The 21,489-nt window shown below is 36.2% G+C and overlaps 1 protein-coding gene across 1 annotated transcript in view; it reads right to left on the bottom strand.

Annotated features, from left to right (window-relative positions):
- eeig1a (estrogen-induced osteoclastogenesis regulator 1a) overlaps positions 1-21,489 on the bottom strand; it is a 54,187-nt gene that overhangs the window by 9,368 nt on the left and 23,330 nt on the right. Inside the window, exons 3-6 of the mRNA XM_059337820.1 lie at positions 10,112-10,232; positions 8,420-8,449; positions 4,390-4,506; positions 332-378 (exon numbers count right to left, since the gene is read on the bottom strand). Of these exons, the coding sequence (XP_059193803.1) occupies positions 332-378; positions 4,390-4,506; positions 8,420-8,449; positions 10,112-10,232 (315 nt within the window). The remainder of the gene's footprint in view (positions 1-331; positions 379-4,389; positions 4,507-8,419; positions 8,450-10,111; positions 10,233-21,489) is intronic.

The raw sequence follows: 21,489 nt of genomic DNA, 5'->3' as shown, positions 1-21,489 counted from the left end.
AATATATAATAATAATTATAATAATAATAATAATTATTAAGATATAATAATAATAATTATTATTATTATTATTATAAGGGCTCAATAATCTGGTTAAAGGGTTAAAAATGTATATATATATATATATATATATATATATATATATATATATAATATAAATTCTGTATCTTTAGAAATCTCTGTAAATGTAATTTTTAATTTTATTAGTTTCAGTTTAGTTTTCATTGCTTTTAGTTTGGTATTAATTTAATTTAATTAATTCTGTATCTTTCTTCTGTGACATTAAAACAGACCGTCACGATAAAAAAATGTGACGATTATAAATACTCACGTTTTAAAACATGGATCTCCAGACAGCAGGGTCATCCCGATGATCACCTGTCACAAATATCAAATAAATATTAACACTTCATTTTAAAACAAGGGATGAAACATGCAAAGCTACAAAGTTAACGCTACAGATCAATTATTGCCCTTTATTATAATTAACCCTTTGATGCACAACACGGAGTTTTTATGTTCTATATCTTTGTAATAAATTATTTTCATCATTGAGTATTGCAGGTTTTCCTCAATTAGTTTGTTTTTGATCATCATACATCCTCATTTTATGTTTTCATTTCTTACTTTTTGAATAAAAACCCTTCTTTTAAAATGCTACGCTTCTAATGCACAAGGTAATTTTTGATCATGGGTCTCAAACTGGCGGCCCGCGGGCCAATTGTGGCCCTCGTGATGATATTTTGTGGCCCCCACCTTGATATGAAAGTTTAATGTGAGTTTTATATGAATGGCACTTTACCGTGTTGTGTGTGGAAGGTCCCTTTAATTACTGTTTTTGGTAATTTTGTGTCTTTTTTGGAAATGTTGTGTCTTTTTTTAAATAATTGTGTGTCTTTTTAATAATTTTGTGTATTTTTGTAATAATTTTGTGTCTTTTTAAAAATAATTTTGTGTCTTTTTTGGTAATTTTGTGTCTTTTTTTGGTCATTTTGTGTCTTTATTAAAATAATTTTGTGTCTTTTTTTAAATAATTGTGTGTATTTTTAATAATTTTGTGTCTTTTTAAAAATAATTTTGTGTCTTTTTTTTTTATAATTTTGTGTCTTTTTTAAATAATTGTGTGTCTTTTTTTGGTCATTTTGTGTCTTTATTAAAATCATTGTGTCTTTTTTAGTAATTTTGTGTCTTTTTTGGTAATTTTGTGTCTTTTAAATAATTGTGTGTCTATTTAATAATTTTGTGTATTTTTGTAATAATTTTGTGTCTTTTTTAATAAGTGTGTTTCTTTTTTATAATTTTCTGTCTTTTTTGGTAATTTTGCATCTTTTTAATAATTTTGTGTATTTTTGTAATAATTGTGTGTCTTTTTTAATAATTTTTGTCTTTTTTTGGTCATTTTGTGTCTTTATTAAAATAATTTAGTGTCTTTTTTTCTTACATTTTCTAATGTAAGTGATTATTTGGTGGCTCTAATAAGTCTCAAATGTTAAAATATGTGATTTTCCAATGTAATCTGGTGGTTCTAACAACTCTTTTAAAGTTAAACCTTCAAAATAAGACAAACATAGTTACACATATACTCACATTGTTAATGTAGTGAATCACTTTTTGTATCACTACTCTTCTAATGCACAAGGTCATTTTAGACCCATGTCTGTAAACTTGATGTAATAGTACAAAAACTATTTTTCTTCATAAAGTATGAAAGGAAACATGGATATAGGTTTGTGTATTAGAAGGTGTTTATATGTTGAGCATCAAAGGGTTAAAAGACAGAAAATGACAAAAAAAAAGACACAAAATGACCAAAAAAGACACAAAATGACCAAAAAAAGACACAAAAAGACTAAAAAAAGACACAAAATGACACAAAATGACACAAAATGACCAAAAAAAGACCAAAAAAGACACAAAGACACAAAATGACCAAAAAAGACACAAAATGACAAAAAAAAGACACAAAATGTCAAAAAAGACACAAAATGACCAAAAAAGACACAAAATTACACAAAAAGACCAAAAAAGACACAAAATGACTAAAAAAAAGTCACAGAATGACAAAAAAGACCAAAAAAGACACAAAGACACAAAATGACCAAAAAAAGACACAAAAGACCAAAAAAAAGACACAAAATGACTAAAAAAGACAGTGAATCACTTTTTGTATCACTACTCTTCTAATGCACAAGGTCATTTTAGACCCATGTCTGTAAACTTGATGTAATAATACAAAAACTATTTTTCTTCATAAAGTATGAAAGGAAACATGGATATAATGATCTGTTGTAATAAATAAAGATATTCAAACACACAGCAGCATTAATAACATGGAGAATGAACCATGTTGTGTATTAAAAGGTGTTTATATGTTGAACATCAAAGGGTTAATATTCATGGAGGAGAAACAAAGTGAAGAGTTGCAACAATAAAACAGACGCAGTGGAAACGTTTGGAGTCATTTCAGACTCTGACGTCTCCAGACTAGAGACACAGAGGAACTCGTGACTGTTGGTTGGTGGGGACGACCAGCAGGAGGCGCTAAAACACCCACACACACACTCCAGACATGCAGGAGACTAACAATAAAACTAATAAAAACTATCTAAAACCAAGAAAAACACTCCTGATCCCACACACACACTGAAGACATGCAGGAGACTAACAATAAAACTAATAAAAACTATCTAAAACCAATAAAAACACTCCTGATCCCACACACACACTGAAGACATGATTAAAACTAAGAATAAAACTAATAAAAAACTATCTAAAACTAATATAAATAAAGTTAAACCAATAAAAACACTCCTGATCCCACACACACACTCCAGACATGATTAAAACTAAGAATAAAACTAATAAAAAACTATCTAAAACTAATATAAATAAAGTTAAACCAATAAAAACACTCCCGATCCCACAGACACACTGAAGACATGCAGGAAACTAAGAATTAAACTAATAAAAAACAACCTAAAACCAATAAAAACTAAACTAAACTAATAATAAACCAACAAAAACTAATATAAATAAACTTAAACTAATAAAAACTGAACTAAAACCAATAAAAACACTCCTGATCCCACAGACACACTGAAGACATGATAAAAACTAAGAATAAAACTAATAAATAACTAACTAAAACCAGTCAAAACTAAACTAAACCTAATATAAATAAAGTTAAACCAATAAAAACACTCCTGACCCCGCAGACACACTGAAGACATGCAGCTGCAGCTGCTGATCGCTTTATTATTAAGTAATAAAAGAAACACAAAGCTTCACCTGTTAAACTAAAACCAATAAAAACAAACTAAACAATAATAAACCAACTAAAACTAATATAGATAAACTTAAACCAATAAAAACTAAACTAAAACTAATATAAATAAACTTAAACCAATAAAAACTAAACTAAAACCAATAAAAACGAAACTAAAACCAATAAAAAACAAACTAAAACTAATATAAATAAACTTAAACCAATAAAAAACAAACTAAAACTATTATAAATAAACTTAAACTAATAAAAACTAAACTAAAACTAATAAAAAACTAACTAAAACTAATAAAAACTAAAGTTTAATTTTATTAGTTTTAGTTTAGTTTTTTTATTAGTTTAACTTTGTTTTTATTAGATTTAGTTTGGTATATAAATAAATAAATATAAGTAAGTATAAATAAGTAAAGAAATTCATCTTGCATTTTTTCATTCTTTGTAATGATTTATGTCACTATAACTGTGTTATTCTGCACAAAATACGTGTTTTGTTCTCCTACTTCTAGCCATGATGGTGCTGATTCCATAGAGGTGAATATATATATATATATATATATATATATATATATATATATATACAAATATAAATATATATCTCATTAAGTGAGAAAGTGGAATGAGGAAATGTTCATTATTTTGCTACAATCACAAACAATCATCTGTTAATAAACACTAATAAACTCATTAATTTGGTGATAAAACAGATTTTTTTGTCTCCAGTTTTACGTAACAAAGGTCCCTGTGACCTCTGACCTCTGACCTGCTGACTGAACATGTGAAGTGGAAGAGATCAATGGAAAGGTCAGAGGTCAGAGTTAATGATAAAACTAGTTTCAGCCTCAGAGTTTATGACATAATAGAAAAAGTCTAAAACCATGTTGTTATCACTTTTAGTTTAGTTTTATTACTTTTAGATTGTTTTTTATTAGTTTAGTTTCAGGTTTTTTTAGTTTTTATCACATTTAGTTTAGTTTTTAATTGTTTTAGTTTGTTTTTCATTAGTTTTAGTTTAGTTTTTATACGTTTTTATCAGATTTAGTTTGTTTTTTATTAGTTTTAGTTTAGTTTTTATTAGTATTAGTTTAGTTTTTTTTTGTTTTTATCACCTTCAGTATGGAGTTGTCCTGCCGTGTGTTCTTGGTGTCGTATCCCTCCAGCAGACAGCAGCGAACGGTGGAGCCAGAACCTGCAAACTCCGCCATGTTGAGGTCTGTGAAGCCCAGCTGAGGGAGCAGAAGAAGAAGAAGAAGAAGAAGAAGAAGAGTTTATATTAGATGCACCAGTGGCTCTCTAAAGTCTCAGGCCACGCCTACTGCTACAGAGCTAACTGTTAGCCTGTTAGCACATACACACTGTACTGCTACAGAGCTAACTGTTAGCCTGTTAGCACATACACACTGTACTGCTACAGAGCTAACTTTTAGCACATACACACTGTACTGTTACAGAGCTAACTGTTAGCCTGTTAGCACATACACACTGTACTGCTACAGAGCTAACTGTTAGCCTGTTAGCACATACACACTGTACTGCTACAGAGCTAACTGTTAGCCTGTTAGCACATACACACTGTACTGCTACAGAGCTAACTGTTAGCCTGGTAGCACATACATACTGTACTGCTACAGAGCTAACTGTTAGCCTGGTAGCACATACACACTGTATGCTACAGAGCTAACTGTTTACTTGTTAGCATATACACACTGTATGCTACAGAGCTAACTCTTTACTTGTTAGCATATACACACTGTACTGCTACAGAGCTAACTGTTAGCACATACACACTGTACTGCTACAGAGCTAACTGTTAGCACATACACACTGTACTGCTACAGAGCTAACTGTTAGCCTGGTAGCACATACACACTGTACTGCTACAGAGCTAACTGTTAGCCTGGTAGCACATACACACTGTACTGCTACAGAGCTAACTGTTAGCCTGTTAGCACAAACACACTGTACTGCTACAGAGCTAACTGTTAGCCTGTTAGCACATACACACTGTACTGCTACAGAGCTAACTGTTAGCCTGGTAGCACATACATACTGTACTGCTACAGAGCTAACTGTTAGCCTGGTAGCACATACACACTGTATGCTACAGAGCTAACTGTTTACTTGTTAGCATATACACACTGTATGCTACAGAGCTAACTCTTTACTTGTTAGCATATACACACTGTACTGCTACAGAGCTAACTGTTAGCACATACACACTGTACTGCTACAGAGCTAACTGTTAGCACATACACACTGTACTGCTACAGAGCTAACTGTTAGCCTGGTAGCACATACACACTGTACTGCTACAGAGCTAACTGTTAGCCTGGTAGCACATACACACTGTACTGCTACAGAGCTAACTGTTAGCCTGTTAGCACATACACACTGTACTGCTACAGAGCTAACTGTTAGCCTGTTAGCAGATACACACTGTACTGCTACAGAGCTAACTGTTAGCCTGTTAGCACATACACACTGTACTGCTACAGAGCTAACTGTTAGCCTGTTAGCACATACACACTGTACTGTTACAGAGCTAACTGTTAGCCTGTTAGCACATACACACTGTACTGCTACAGAGCTAACTGTTAGCCTGTTAGCACATACACACTGTACTGCTACAGAGCTAACTGTTAGCCTGTTAGCACATACACACTGTACTGCTACAGAGCTAACTGTTAGCCTGGTAGCACATACACACTGTACTGCTACAGAGCTAACTGTTAGCCTGGTAGCACATACACACTGTATGCTACAGAGCTAATTGTTTACTTGTTAGCATATACACACTGTATGCTACAGAGCTAACTCTTTACTTGTTAGCATATACACACTGTACTGCTACAGAGCTAACTGTTAGCACATACACACTGTACTGCTACAGAGCTAACTGTTAGCACATACACACTGTACTGCTACAGAGCTAACTGTTAGCCTGTTAGCACATACACACTGTACTGCTACAGAGCTAACTGTTAGCCTGTTAGCACATACACACTGTACTGCTACAGAGCTAACTGTTAGCCTGTTAGCACATACACACTGTACTGCTACAGAGCTAACTGTTAGCCTGTTAGCACATACACACTGTACTGCTATAGAGCTAACTGTTAGCCTGTTAGCACATACACACTGTACTGCTACAGAGCTAACTGTTAGCCTGGTAGCACATACACACTGTACTGCTACAGAGCTAACAGAGGCTCTTCTTATCTCTCTAATCATCAGGACTAAAAGAACACTAAAGATACTGATTACAGCGATACGCCTTCATGACCTTTGACCTCTGATCGAGCCACTAAAGGTTCCCATTCTTCACTCTGTTTTCACAGGTTTGTGTTTTAAAGGAAGCAACCTTCTCAGGAGGGAAGTGGAGCTATATTCCGCCCGAAAGGAAACCTCAATGGAAACGTGGCGACAACAGAGGAAACGGTTCCTGTCGAGGATCAACACAACGTTTACCTCCACCAGACATGACTCCTCCACCGCTACTATATATATATATATATATATATATATACACACACATATATATATATATATATATAGTGGTGGGAAGTAACTAAGTACATTTACTCAAGTACTGTACTTAAGTCCAATCTTGAGGTACTTGTATTTTACTTGAGTATTTCCATTTTATGTAACTTTATACTTCTACTCCACTACATTTTGAGGCAAATATTGTACTTTTTACTCCACTACATTTAGCTGACAGCTTTAGTTACTTTTCAGATTCAACATGAAAAAATACCATATGTTTAATATGATTACACATTTATAAAACATAACAGTGTATTAAGTAGTTAACATTAGTTCTATCTGGACAACAGTAAAATGCTACTTTTATAAATGCATCAATACAAATAATCTTATAATATATTTAGAATATATAAAACAATCTGAGTGGGTCCACTCTGCATAACAAGTACTTTTACTTTTGATACTTTAAGTACATTTTGTACTTTTACTTCAGTATGTTTTTGAATGCAGGACTTTTACTTGTAGTGGAGTCATTTCACAGTGTTTTTATTAGTACTTTTACTTAAGTAAGGGATCCTAATACTTCTTCCACCACTGTATATATATATATATATATATATTTATGCAAACAATTAGAGAGAGAGGAGTCTGTTGAGCACTTTAAAACATTATTAAAAACGTTTTATTTATTCTCCTTCGCGTTCAGTCCCCAAATCCTTGGCTTTCTTTTACTTTTTGAGCCTTTTATTTTTCTTTTCTATCTGTTTTTGGATTGAGTTTTTATTTACAACTATTTGTGTATGATTTTATTCTATTTTAATAACTCTACAGCACTTTGGTCGACTGAGGTTGTTTTTAAATGTCTATAAATAAACTATATATATATATATATATATATATATATATCTCATTAAGTGAGAAAGTGGAATGAGGAAATGTTCATTATTTTGCTACAATCACAAACAATCAACTGTTAATAAACACTAATAAACTAATTAATTTGGTGATAAAACAGATTTTTTTGTACTGCTACAGAGCTAACTGTTAGCCTGTTAGCAGATACACGCTGTACTGCTACAGAGCTAACTGTTAGCCTGTTAGCAGATACACGCTGTACTGCTACAGAGCTAACTGTTAGCCTGTTAGCACGTACACGCTGTACTGCTACAGAGCTAACTGTTAGCCTGTTAGCACATACACACTGTACTGCTACAGAGCTAGCTGTTAGCCTGTTAGCACATACACACTGTACTGCTACAGAGCTAACTGTTAGCCTGTTAGCACATACACACTGTACTGCTACAGAGCTAACTGTTAGCCTGTTAGCACATACACACTGTACTGCTACAGAGCTAGCTGTTAGCCTGTTAGCACATACACACTGTACTGCTACAGAGCTAACTGTTAGCCTGTTAGCACATACACACTGTACTGCTACAGAGCTAACTGTTAGCCTGTTAGCACATACACACTGTACTGCTACAGAGCTAACTGTTAGCCTGTTTTTAAATGTCTATAAATAAACTGTGACCTGACTTGAGTCAGTGGGAACAGAAGGAGGAAGAGTGATTCATTAGTCACATTTCCAGGAGGAGACGTGGAGGTTTGCAGAGAGCAGGAGGTGTTTATGAGGAGGAGGGGAGGACCTCTTACCTTCGAATAAGCTTTTCCTCCTTTGAGTTCCTGCAGGAGAACAAACAGGAAGACAGTCATGAAGCTGAACCAACTTTATATCACTGTGGCCTCCAATTACAGAGCAGGGCTGAGATTAGAGAGCAGCACCAGGAGGTTTCTGCACACAAATATCCTCCAGACGTTAGCGTGAGAACAGAAATCTGCCTCTGCCGAGTCCCTGAACAGGCCGAAACACCGCTCTGCCGACTGTCACGCCAATAAAACCTTCAGAATCTAAGTGTCCGGAAACAGAGACGGGAAGAGTAGAAGTATAAAAGGTAAAGAGACGATATAAAGGCAGCTTTTCCTTCCAGAACACGGACTAAAAGTGGCAGAAAACAACCACTTATCATACAAAGAAAACCTGTAAAAACAGGCATTATCGTCAAAATATGACCTGTCCTTGAACGCATCATCCGAATAGAAAGTTTCCTTGAGAAAAAGTGACCAAAACGAAGCTTAAAAAAAGTGAGATTTCGGTCAGAATCTCTTGATTCTGTCCCACCGAGAACAACTGCAGCTTTAAAAACATCTACACAAAAACACTGGAGACATTTACTCAAAAAAAGCTATCGGCAGGTTTTTCCACAGAAAGTCTTTATAATCTTTACTCAGGCTGTTTATAAGTCATATTTATTTGACCGTGTTGGTCTCCAGAGGACCCTGTTGGTCTCCAGAGGACCGTGTTGGTCTCCAGAGGACCGTGGTGGTCTCTAGAGGACCGTGGTGGTCTCCAGAGGACCGTGGTGGTCTCTAGAGGACCGTGGTGGTCTCCAGAGGACCCTGTTGGTCTCTAGAGGACCGTGGTGGTCTCCAGAGGACCGTGGTGGTCTCTAGAGGACCGTGGTGGTCTCCAGAGGACCCTGTTGGTCTCTAGAGGACCGTGGTGGTCTCCAGAGGACCGTGGTGGTCTCTAGAGGACCGTGGTGGTCTCCAGAGGACCGTGGTGGTCTCCAGAGGACCCTGTTGGTCTCTAGAGGACCGTGGTGGTCTCCAGAGGACCGTGGTGGTCTCTAGAGGACCGTGGTGGTCTCCAGAGGACCCTCTCCAGAGGACCCTGTTGGTCTCTAGAGGACCGTGGTGGTCTCCAGAGGACCGTGGTGGTCTCTAGAGGACCGTGGTGGTCTCCAGAGGACCCTGTTGGTCTCTAGAGGACCGTGGTGGTCTCCAGAGGACCCTCTCCAGAGGACCCTGTTGGTCTCTAGAGGACCGTGGTGGTCTCCAGGGGACCCTGGTGGTGTCCAGAGGACCGTGGTGGTCTCCAGAGGACCGTGTTGGTCTCCAGAGGACCCTGGTGGTCTCTAGAGGACCCTGGTGGTCTCCAGGGGACCGTGGTGGTCTCCAGAGGACCCTGGTGGTCTCCAGGGGACCCTGGTGGTCTCTAGAGGACCCTGGTGGTCTCCAGGGGACCGTGGTGGTCTCCAGAGGACCCTGGTGGTCTCCAGAGGACCCTGGTGGTCTCTAGAGGACCCTGGTGGTCTCCAGGGGACCCTGGTGGTCTCTAGAGGACCCTGGTGGTCTCCAGGGGACCGTGGTGGTCTCCAGAGGACCCTGGTGGTCTCTAGAGGACCCTGGTGGTCTCTAGAGGACCCTGGTGGTCTCCAGAGAACCCTGTTGGTCTCCAGAGGACCCTGGTGGTCTCCAGGGGACCCTGGTGGTGCTGAGTCCTACCTTCCTGACGGAGACCCTGCAGACGGACGGGTCCAGGACTCCGGTGGCCGGGTTGGCGCTCATCTTGGACACGAAGGTGAAGCGTTTCCTCCAGCGGACGCAGTTCTCCTGCACCTCCTGCCTGAGGAGGAGAAACACAGGAGGAGCCATTACAAACACAGCATCAACACACACACCTCCTCCAGGAGGAGCCATTACAGACCTCCTCCAGGAGGAGCCACTACAGACCTCCTCCAGGAAGATCCATTACAGACCTCCTCCAGGAGGAGCCATTACAGACCTCCTCCAGGAGGATCCATTACAGACCTCCTCCAGGAGGAGCCATTACAGACCTCCTCCAGGAGGATCCATTACAGACCTCCTCCAGGAGGATCCATTACAGATCTCCTCCAGGAGGATCCATTACAGATCTCCTCCAGGAGGATCCATTACAGACCTCCTCCAGGAGGAACCATTACAGACCTCCTCCAGGAGGATCCATTACAGATCTCCTCCAGGAGGAGCCATTACAGACCTCCTCCAGGAGGAGCCATTACAGATCTCCTCCAGGAGGAGCCATTACAGACCTCCTCCAGGAGGAACCATTACAGACCTCCTCCAGGAGGATCCATTACAGATCTCCTCCAGGAGGATCCGTTACAGATCTCCTCCAGGAGGATCCGTTACAGATCTCCTCCAGGAGGATCCATTACAGACTTCCTCCAGGAGGATCCATTACAGACCTCCTCCAGGAGGAGCCATTACAGATCTCCTCCAGGAGGATCCGTTACAGATCTCCTCCAGGAGGACCCGTTACAGATCTCCTCCTGGAGGATCCATTACAGACTTCCTCCAGGAGGATCCATTACAGATCTCCTCCAGGAGGATCCATTACAGACCTCCTCCAGGAGGAGCCATTAAAGATCTCTTCCTGGAGGATCCATTACAGACCTCCTCCAGGAGGAGCCATTACAGACCTCCTCCAGGAGGAGCCATTACAGACCTCCTCCAGGAGGAGCCATTAAAGATATCTTCCTGGAGGATCCGTTACAGATCTCCTCCTGGAGGATCCATTACAGACTTCCTCCAGGAGGATCCATTACAGATCTCCTCCAGGAGGATCCATTACAGATCTCCTCCAGGAGGATCCATTACAGACCTCCTCCAGGAGGATCCATTCAGGGGATCGGCCATTTCACTTCAACTTTTTTTTCGTTATTTTGACTATTTTCTTGTTATTTTAACTTTTTTTTGTGATTTTTACTTTTTTCTCGTGACTAAAAATCTAAAAAAAATTAGTTAAAAGTATTTTTTCATGAGAAGAAAACATTTAAAATGAAAAATACATTTTTTTTAAACCAATGTCATGTAAAACTTTTATATTTTATATGTAGGTCTTTCCAATGTTCATTTAAAAAGTTTTAACATGCATTTCTTGTGACTTCAACTTTTTTCATTATTTACTTTTTTTTCGTGACTTCGACTTTTTTTTTTTCATTTTGACTTTGTTCTCATGACTTCAATTTTTTTTCAAAGTTAAAAATCTAAAAAAAAATAGTTAAAAGTATTTTTTCATGAGAAGAAAAAATGTAAAATAAATGTTTTTAAAACATTATTTTGACTATTTTCTCATTATTTTAACTTTTTTTCGTGACTTCGACTTTTTTCTTCTCATTTTGATTTTTTTTTCATTTTGACTTTTTTCTCGTGACTCCAGCTTTTTTTTTTTTCCATTATTTTGACTGTTTTCTCGTTATTTTGACTCTTTTTCATGATTTTGACTTTTTTCTCGTGACTCCAGCTTTTTTCTCATTATTCTGACTGTATATATTTTTTTACAGTGCACCCGTTGTGCATTGAAAGGACATTTTGTCAACATTTCCAGAACTCTCGGAGGACTTTCTCTCCTGATTTACTGACAAGAAAGAAACCTGCAGAGGAAACGGAGGACAATGGTGAAAAACACCAAAGTTGCTTGGTGAGAAAGTGGAAAAGCTTTAAGTGTCCATTCATCCTGCTGACTCATCAGTTTGTTCCTCCACAAACACAGAAACACGAGACAGACAGGAATAGAGATTTATGGTCTAGAAAGAGAAGAATTACACTCCAAATAATAATAATAGTAATAATAATACTGCATATGACTTCATTCAATCAGTGCAACATTTTACACCTAAAAACATTGAGTTGATCTGAAAACTCAATCAGTTAATCAAATCAGTTAAAACATGAGAAATGAGTAAATTTAAGTCATATTTTCAAGTACGTCTGAATGAAAATATGATGTTAAACATATGGAAAACTGAGTAGAAATCACTAAACAAACTCAGTAAATATAACTGAAAACATTTATAGGATAAAACTGCACATTTGCTTCTGATTTCCTTAAAAAAGAAAAGTGTTGTACTGACTGATTTTACGCTTATTATTACACATATTTAAAGCATGTAATCTGTGAGTCAAATATTTATTTATTTTGAAGAAATAAACTTAATTTATATATGGATATTATACACTAAGAGTCCTGTTGGAGTTCTGTCTTTTTGTGTCTTTTTTGGACATTTTGTATCTTTTTTTTGTCATTTTGTATCTTTTTTTTTTTTAGTAATTTTGTGTCTATTTTTGTAATTTTGTATCTTTTTTTTTAATTTTGTATCTTTTTTTAGTCATTTTGTATCTTTTTTTTAGTCATTTTGTGTCTTTTTTTTAGTCATTTTGTATCTTTTTTTTGTAATTTTGTGTCTTTTTTTAGTCATTTTGTATCTTTTTTTATTCATTTTGTATCTTTTTTTAGTCATTTGTATCTTTTTTTTTTTTTAGTAATTTTGTGTCTTTTTTTGTAATTTTGTATCTTTTTTTTTTAAATTTTGTATCTTTTTTTAGTCATTTTGTGTCTTTTTTTTAGTCATTTTGTATCTTTTTTTTGTAATTTTGCGTCTTTTTTTAGTCATTTTGTATCTTTTTTTATTCATTTTGTATCTTTTTTTAGTCATTTGTATCTTTTTTTTTTTTTAGTAATTTTGTGTCTTTTTTTGTAATTTTGTATCTTTTTTTTAAATTTTGTATCTTTTTTTAGTCATTTTGTACCTTTTTTTTAGTCATTTTGTGTCTTTTTTTTAGTCATTTTGTGTCTTTTTTTGTCATTTTGTATCTTTTTTTTTGTAATTTTGTGTCTTTTTTTAAGTCATTTTGTATCTTTTTTTTAGTCATTTTGTGTCTTTTTTTTAGTCATTTTGTATCTTTTTTTTGTAATTTTGCGTCTTTTTTTAGTCATTTTGTATCTTTTTTTATTCATTTTGTATCTTTTTTTAGTCATTTGTATCTTTTTTTTTTTTTAGTAATTTTGTGTCTTTTTTTGTAATTTTGTATCTTTTTTTTTAAATTTTGTATCTTTTTTTAGTCATTTTGTATCTTTTTTTATTCATTTTGTATCTTTTTTTAGTCATTTGTATCTTTTTTTTTTTTTAGTAATTTTGTGTCTTTTTTTGTAATTTTGTATCTTTTTTTTTAAATTTTGTATCTTTTTTTAGTCATTTTGTATCTTTTTTTTAGTCATTTTGTGTCTTTTTTTTAGTCATTTTGTGTCTTTTTTTTGTCATTTTGTATCTTTTTTTATTCATTTTGTATCTTTTTTTAGTCATTTGTATCTTTTTTTTTTTTTAGTAATTTTGTGTCTTTTTTTGTAATTTTGTATCTTTTTTTTTAAATTTTGTATCTTTTTTTAGTCATTTTGTATCTTTTTTTTAGTCATTTTGTGTCTTTTTTTTAGTCATTTTGTGTCTTTTTTTTGTCATTTTGTATCTTTTTTTTTGTAATTTTGTGTCTTTTTTTAAGTCATTTTGTATCTTTTTTTTAGTAATTTTGTGTCTTTTTTTAGTCATTTTGTATCTTTTTTTTGTAATTTTGTGTCTTTTTTTTTAGTCATTTTGTATCTTTTGTAATTTTGTGTCTTTTTTTTGTAATTTTGTGTCTTTTTTTTAGTCATTCTGTATCTTTTGTAATTTTGTGTCTTTTTTTGTCTTTTTTAGTCATTTTGTGTATTTTTTTTATTAATTTTGTGTCTTTTTTAGTCATTTTGTATCATTTTTGTGTCCATGATGGAGCTCATTCTATAGAGGTGAACATATTGTGGAATAATGAAATAAAACGTGGACGGGAGCAGAAAACCCTGTAACAGCTGCTCAGTTAACCCTTTAAATTCTCAGACTGGTTGCTTTGTTTTTCTGAGGAGAAACGGCCCAAACATGAGCTCATCCAGCTCACAGCTCCAGCTGGGGACTTCCAGCTTTTTCTGTCTTAGGAGATGTTTACTTTTGTATTTTTCACTCTTGTTCATACCAGAAAGAACACATTTAACCCTTTGTTAAGAGTTTGTTTTGGGGAGATTTTGTCTGTTTTTTGACTCCTTCTTATGAGATCAGTTTTTAGTTTTGCTGCAGCACACGGACAGAAAGAAATACAGACACACAAAGGACGAAAGTGTGTACGCTCTAATCATGCTGCTGTGTTGTTTCTGCTTCATTATAAATGTAATAAAGAAAAAACAGAAAAAATAGTCAGAAAAACTGAAAAAATTACTCAAAAAAAACAAACAGGAAAATTGAGTCAGAAAAACTGAAAAAAAAAAATTGTCAGAAAAAACAGAAAAAAATGTCAGAAAAACTGAAAAAAATACTCTGAAAAACTGAAAAAAAAAAGTCAGAGAAAAACGAGAAAAAATAGTCAGAAAAACTGAAAAAAATACTCTGAAAAAATGAAAAAAAAATGTCAGAAAAACGAGAAAAAATAGTCAGAAAAACAGAAATAAATTGCCCTTTAAAATAATAAATGAACTGTTTAAACCAGATAAAGTAAAGCTGCCAGCAGTGATGAACTGCTAGGCCGAGCAGAGTGACCTGATGATTATTTCTAGATTTAATCATCTTAATTTAGCGATCAGAAGTGACCAAAAACTTGTGTTAAATGTTGATATTTGTGTCAGAATGGTCTTTATCTTCTCCATGTGTCATTTAAAATAAAGCGTTTGCACGAACCAGATCCTCTTCTCGTCTCTCTCTCTCTCTCTCTCTCTCTCTTCTCTCTCGTCTCTCTCTCTCTCCTCTCTCTTCACTCTCTAATCCCTCTCTCTCCCTCTCTCTCTCCTCTCTCTCTCTCTCCATCTCGCTCCCTCTCTCTCCTCTCTCTCCCCTCTCTCTCCTCTCCTCTCTCCCTCTCTCTCCTCTCTCTCTCTCTCTCTTCTCTCTCCTCTCTCTCTCTCTCTCTCTCGCTCCTCTCCCTCTCTCTCGCTCTCCTCGCCTCCTCTCTCTCCTCTCTCTCCCTCTCTCTCCTCTCTCTCTCTCTCTCTCTCTCCTCTCTCTCTCTCTCTCTCTCTCTCTCGCTCCTCTCTCTCCCTCTCTCCCTCTCTCTCCCTCTCTCTCTCTCCCTCTCTCTCTCCTCTCTCTCCCTCTCTCTCTCTCCTCTCTCTCCCTCTCTCTCCCTCTCTCTCTCTCTCTCTCTCCTCACTCTCTCTCTCCTCTCTCCCTCTCTCTCCTCTCTCTCTCTCCCTCTCTCTCCTCTCTCTCTCCCTCTCTCTCCTCTCTCTCTCTCTCTCTCTCTCCCTCTCTCTCTGTCTCTCTCTCTCTCGCTCTCTCAACCCTAGCTCACTCTCTCTCTCTCTCTTAACCCTAGCTCGGCTCTCTCTCTCTCTCTTCTCTCTCTCTCTCTCTCTCTCTTCTCTCTCTCTCTCTCTCTCTTCTCTCTCTCTCTCGCTCTCTCAACCCTAGCTCACTCTCTCTCTCTCTCTTAACGTCTCTCTCTCTCTCACTCTCTCTCTTAACCCTAGCTTGCTCTCTCTCGCAACTCTCTCTCTCTCTCTCTCTCTCTCTCTCTCTTAACCCTAGCTTGCTCTCTCTCTCTCTCTCACTCTCTCTCTCTCACTCTCTCTCTCTCTCTCTCTCTCTCTTAACCGTCTCTCTCTCTCGCTCTCTTCAACCCTAGCTCACTCTCTCTCTCTCTCTTAACATCTCTCTCTCTCTCCGCTCTCTCTCTTAACGTCTCTCTCTCTCTCTCTCTTAACCCTAGCTCGTCTCTCTCTCTCTCTCTCTCTCTCTCTCTCTCTTCTCTCTCTCTCTCTCTCTCTCTCTACCCTAGCTCACTCTCTCTCTCTCTCTTAACGTCTCTCTCTCTCTCACTCTCTCTCTTAACCCTAGCTTGCTCTCTCTCGCAACTCTCTCTCTCTCTCTTCTCTCTCTCTCTCTCTCTCTCTTAACCCTAGCTTGCTCTCTCTCTCTCTCTCACTCTCTCTCTCTCTTCTCTCTCTCTCTCTCTTAACCGTCTCTCTCTCGCTCTCTCAACCCTAGCTCACTCTCTCTCTCTCTCTTAACATCTCTCTCTCTCTCGCTCTCTCTCTTAAACGTCTCTCTCTCTCTCTCTCTTAACCCTAGCTTGCTCTCTCTCTCTCTCTTAACGTCTCTCTCTCTCTCTCTCTCTCTCACTCTCTCACTCTCTCACTCTCTCACTCTCTCTCTCACTCTCTCTCTACATTCCTCAGTCCAGATGGTTTTGTTCAGACTCCATGGAAACCTCACACAGCCGCTCTGCAGCAGGAGGAGGAGGAGGAGCAGCAGCAGGAGGAGGAGGAGGAGGAGGAGGAGCAGCAGGAGGAGGAGCAGGAGCAGTTTTTTATTTTGTTTTGTTAACCATGTTTTTATGTGAAAATGTAATTAATATTGTCTGTGTTCTCTTTGTTTCATGTTATGCATCATATAATGTCTGTTATCATTCCTACATTGTATCTGTCACACTGAAATATGATGATAATAAAAAATCTAAATAAAAACAAACAAACAAAGCCTCAGAGGGTTTTATAATCACTCTGTTGTTGCTTTTAAAACCTTTCTGTCTCTTGTCTGCAGGACGTTTAAGAGTTAATCCGTCTTTAACGGATCGTTTCAGCCTCAAACTCTGACTCACGTCTGAACACTGTCAACAACATAAAAAGCTGCCCGTCGCCCGCACCTGTTGCAGCTCTGATCTGAACTAGAGATAGACCGATACATATGTCTGTATTTTGTGTTTTTTTTACTTGTATCGGCATTTTTTATACTTCAGCCCGTTTCACTGAGCCAACAGCAGGCGAGGCTGTGTGCAACACCTCCAGTCTCTGGTGAGGGTTAGGGTTAAAATAAGAAAAAAAACACATCAAATATAAAATAATAAATATATAAATAATAATAAAATATGTGGATCATGTGAGGCCTGGAACAACATACACGTTGTTTACTATCCAACTGTTAATATGTTTGGTTTGGTTTGTTAATAAATGTTTCTTTTGTTGTTTAAATTGACTTTTGAATTTGATTCAAATTTGATTTGAATTTTTATCATGTAAATGGAGGATAAAAGACAATATCGGCTTCAAGAATCGGCCCAAAAACATCAGCAGCACATATCAGGGATCGGTTCAGACTGATGTCAGAATAATAAGTATCGGCCTTAAAAACCGGTATCGGTCGACCACTAATCTGAAGCAGATTCATATCAGACACTAAATCACATCCAGAGGGAAACAGACTTCACCTCACAAACATTACCACATATTCAGGAAACTAAATATGGACCTTAGAGGGAAAACAGTTTGGTAACTAACCTAAGCAGAAAAAATAAATACAGATTTTTTTTTTTGTCAGACAAAGTTGGGATGTACCAATAAGACTTCTCTGGATAATAACCACAATCATTATGAATAAAACCATGTTAAATCTCTAGATATCAGCTCTTAAATTAAACTCTGATCAGATATTTTTGTTGTTATCATTATGTTTGTCCAAACAAATCAACTTTTAGTTGAACCAGGCATTAAAATGAACAAGAAATTAAAGAAAACAAGGAGGTCTAATCATTTTTCCATGACTGCATTTCCATATTTGCATGACAACAAATCGCGAAAGAAAAAGATCAGAATGATCAAAATGACCAAAAAATACACAGAATTACCAAAGACAAAAAATGACCAAAGAAAGACACAAAATGACTAAAAAAAGACAAAATTACAAAAAAAAAGACACAAAATGACAGAAAAACTGAATTATTTAAAAAAAAGACACAAAATTACTTAAAAAAAGACACAAAATGACAGAAAAAAACTGAAGTATTTAAAAGAAGACAAAATGACCAAAAAAGACACAGAATTACCAAAAAGACAAAAAATTATTTAAAAAAAGACACAAAAAAGACACAAAATGACCAAAGAAAGACACAAAATTACTAAAAAAGACACAAAATTACAAAAAAAAGACACAAAATGACAGAAAAAAAACTGAATTATTTAAAAAAAGACACAAAATTACTTAAAAAAAAGACAAAATGACCAAAAAAGACACAAAATTACCAAGAAAAGTAATTAAAGGGACCTTCCACAAACAACACGGTAAAGTGCCATTCATATAAAACTCACATTAAACTTTCATATTAAGGTGGGGGCCACAAAATATCACCACGAGGGCGAGTTTGAGACCCCTGCCCTAAAGTAAAACTGAGTAGTGATATAATAATAATAATAATAATAATAATAATAATTCTTCTCCTCCTGCTGACCAACAGAAGCTGATCTGGTCGGTGGAGAGAATAAAGACGTCAGCAGACAGAAGACGAACTCAGCTCACACAAACATGAAAACGCCTGCGGAGGACACCGGAACACAAAGGCGGCCATTGTTCCCGTCCTCCTCCGTGCATTTTAAACTTTGATCACGCTGCACCAAATGGATGTGTTTCTGACAGAAAACTGCTCCGACCAAAGATCATTTCTGACAGCTGGAAATAAAGCCAAACCTCATGTTTATCATCGTGATGACGGAGAGCTCTGCTCCATCTCTAGCGCCATCTAGTCCTGAATCTGACACCACCTGAATGTAGAAATGCCCTAAAGCAGGGGTCTCAAACTCAGATTACCTGGGGGCCGCTGGAGGCAGTATCAACATGACCAAAAAAAAGACACAAAATTACTGAAATAAAACGAAATTACTAAAAAAAGACACAAAATGACAGAAAAAAAACGAAATTACTTTAAAAAAAGACACAAAATTACTATAAAAAGACACAAAAATACTATAAAAAGACATAAAATGACAGAAAAAAACTAAATTACTTAAAAAGTAACAAAATGACCAAAAAAAGACACAGAATGACAGAAAAAAAACTAAATTACTAAAAAAAGACACAAAATTACTATAAAAAGACAAAATGAGAAAAAAGCTAAATTACTTAAAAATACACAAAATTACAATAAAAAGACACAAAATGACAGAAAAAAACGAAATTACTAAAAAAAGACACAAAATTACTATAAAAAGACAAAATGAGAAAAAAGCTAAATTACTTAAAAAATACACAAAATTACAATAAAAAGACACAAAATGACAGAAAAAAACGAAATTACTTTAAAAAGACACAAAATTAGAAGAAAAAGACAAAATGAGAAAAAAACTAAATTACTTAAAAAAGACACAAATTGACAAAAAAGACAAAAAATGACTAAAAAAAACTAAATTACTTAAAGACACAAAATTACCAAAAAAAGACAGAATGACCAAAAAAAAAGCAGTTTGTCCTTCACCGATAAGAGTCCCAAAACAAGAACAGAGTCAGAAAACACCAGAGAGCAGATCAGATTCCTACATCATCAACAATTACACGCAACTTAAAGTAAAGAGGCCAAGAGTCAAAGGCAGATCAACAACCAGAGAGGGAATAAATATATCCCTGGGACTCTAGGATCTCCAGAGTGGATCAGGGAAGTGGTAGGAGAAGAAATAAAGAAAAACTGAAGAAACCGTCCTGCCTGCAGGCTTGAAAAGTATGTTTTCTTTAAGAAAAATCGCAAAAGTTGCACCACTTATTGCACAAAAACACTGTAAAAATAGGCATTATCGTCACAATGGGAACTTTCCGACGGCCCTTGAACGCATCATCAGCATAAATAGTTATAAAAAGAAACCAAAACTTGAGTTAAATGTTGATATTTGTGTCAGAATGTCTTTATTCTCCATGTGTCATTTAAAATAAAGCGTTTGCACAGACCAGATCCTCTCTCTCTCTCTCTCTCTCTCTCTCTCTATATATATATATATTCTCTAAAATCGCAAAAAATGCACCATTTATTGCACAAAAACACTGTAAAAATAGGCATTATCGTCACAATGGGAACTTTCCGACGGTCCTTGAACGTATCATCAGCATAGATAGTTATAAAAAGTGAAACAATGGTTCCCAAACCCCCAGGTTTGAAAAGTATGTTTTCTTTAAGAAAATCGCAAAAAAACGCACCATTTACTGTAGAAAAACACTGTAAAACAGCCATTATCGTCACAAAGGGAACTTTCCGACGGTCCTTGAACGCATCATCAGCATAAATAGTTATAAAAAGAAACCAAAACTTGTGTTAAATGTTGATATTTGTGTCAGAATGTCTTTATTCTCCTTGTGTTATTTAAAATAAAGCATTTGCACAGACCAGATCTCCTCTCTCTCTCTCTCTCTCTCTCTCTCTCTCTCTCTCTCTATATATATATATATATATATATATATATATTCTCTAAAATCGCAAAAATTGCACCATTTATTGCACAAAAACACTGTAAAAACAGGCTTTATCGTCACAATGGGACCTTTCCCATTATAAAAAGTGTCCAAAAAGAAGCTAACAATTACAAAGTAATTCCCTTAAAGTAAGGAAAAGCCAAGTAGAGATGGAAGAACAACATAGTGGTGTGACTTTAGGATCTCCAGAGTGGATCAGGGAAGTGGTAGGAGAAGAAATAAAGCTGAGGAAGAGAGGATTTAAGGCCTGAAACACTGGAGCAGGCGGCCAGGGAGGAAATGTGACAAGAGGTTTAAATTGGGAAGGGAAAAAGAAAGATTAGGAAAGATTGTCTCCATGGGAAGAGAAAGAGAGGTTTGACATGCAACAATGGAACCAAAGACGGAGGTTTGATGGCGTGTGATGTAACCACGAGGCCACCCAAGACAGAAAGACACCACGCCTCAATCTACCAGCAAAGACGCTTCAGAAACTGGATGCAAGACTTTAAAAAGTTCTGCTTTGGACACTCTTTGCTTGTGTTTTCTGCTTGGATCAAAAGAAGAGAAGAGTTCAAAACCGGAACAAACACCCTGATCCTCCCAAAGTCTAACAGGGAACCTCAGGACTGTTTCAGAGTTAAACACACTGAATAGAACTAACATGAATCAATGACGCCTTCATGTTTATATCAATAAAACCTTCTGATTGAAACAGAAAGTTTGTTCATCCTGGAACAAGAGTAAAAGATAGTTTTCCGCTTTAGTTTTTGCAAATCTGGGGATAAAATCTGGAGCACGGACTGAAAGTGGCAGCAGAAACAAAACTGAAGAAACGTCTTT

This window comes from Centropristis striata, chromosome 7, assembly GCF_030273125.1.
Source record: "Centropristis striata isolate RG_2023a ecotype Rhode Island chromosome 7, C.striata_1.0, whole genome shotgun sequence".
Lineage (NCBI taxonomy): Eukaryota > Metazoa > Chordata > Actinopteri > Perciformes > Serranidae > Centropristis > Centropristis striata.
This window is presented reverse-complemented; position numbering and strand designations above follow the sequence as displayed.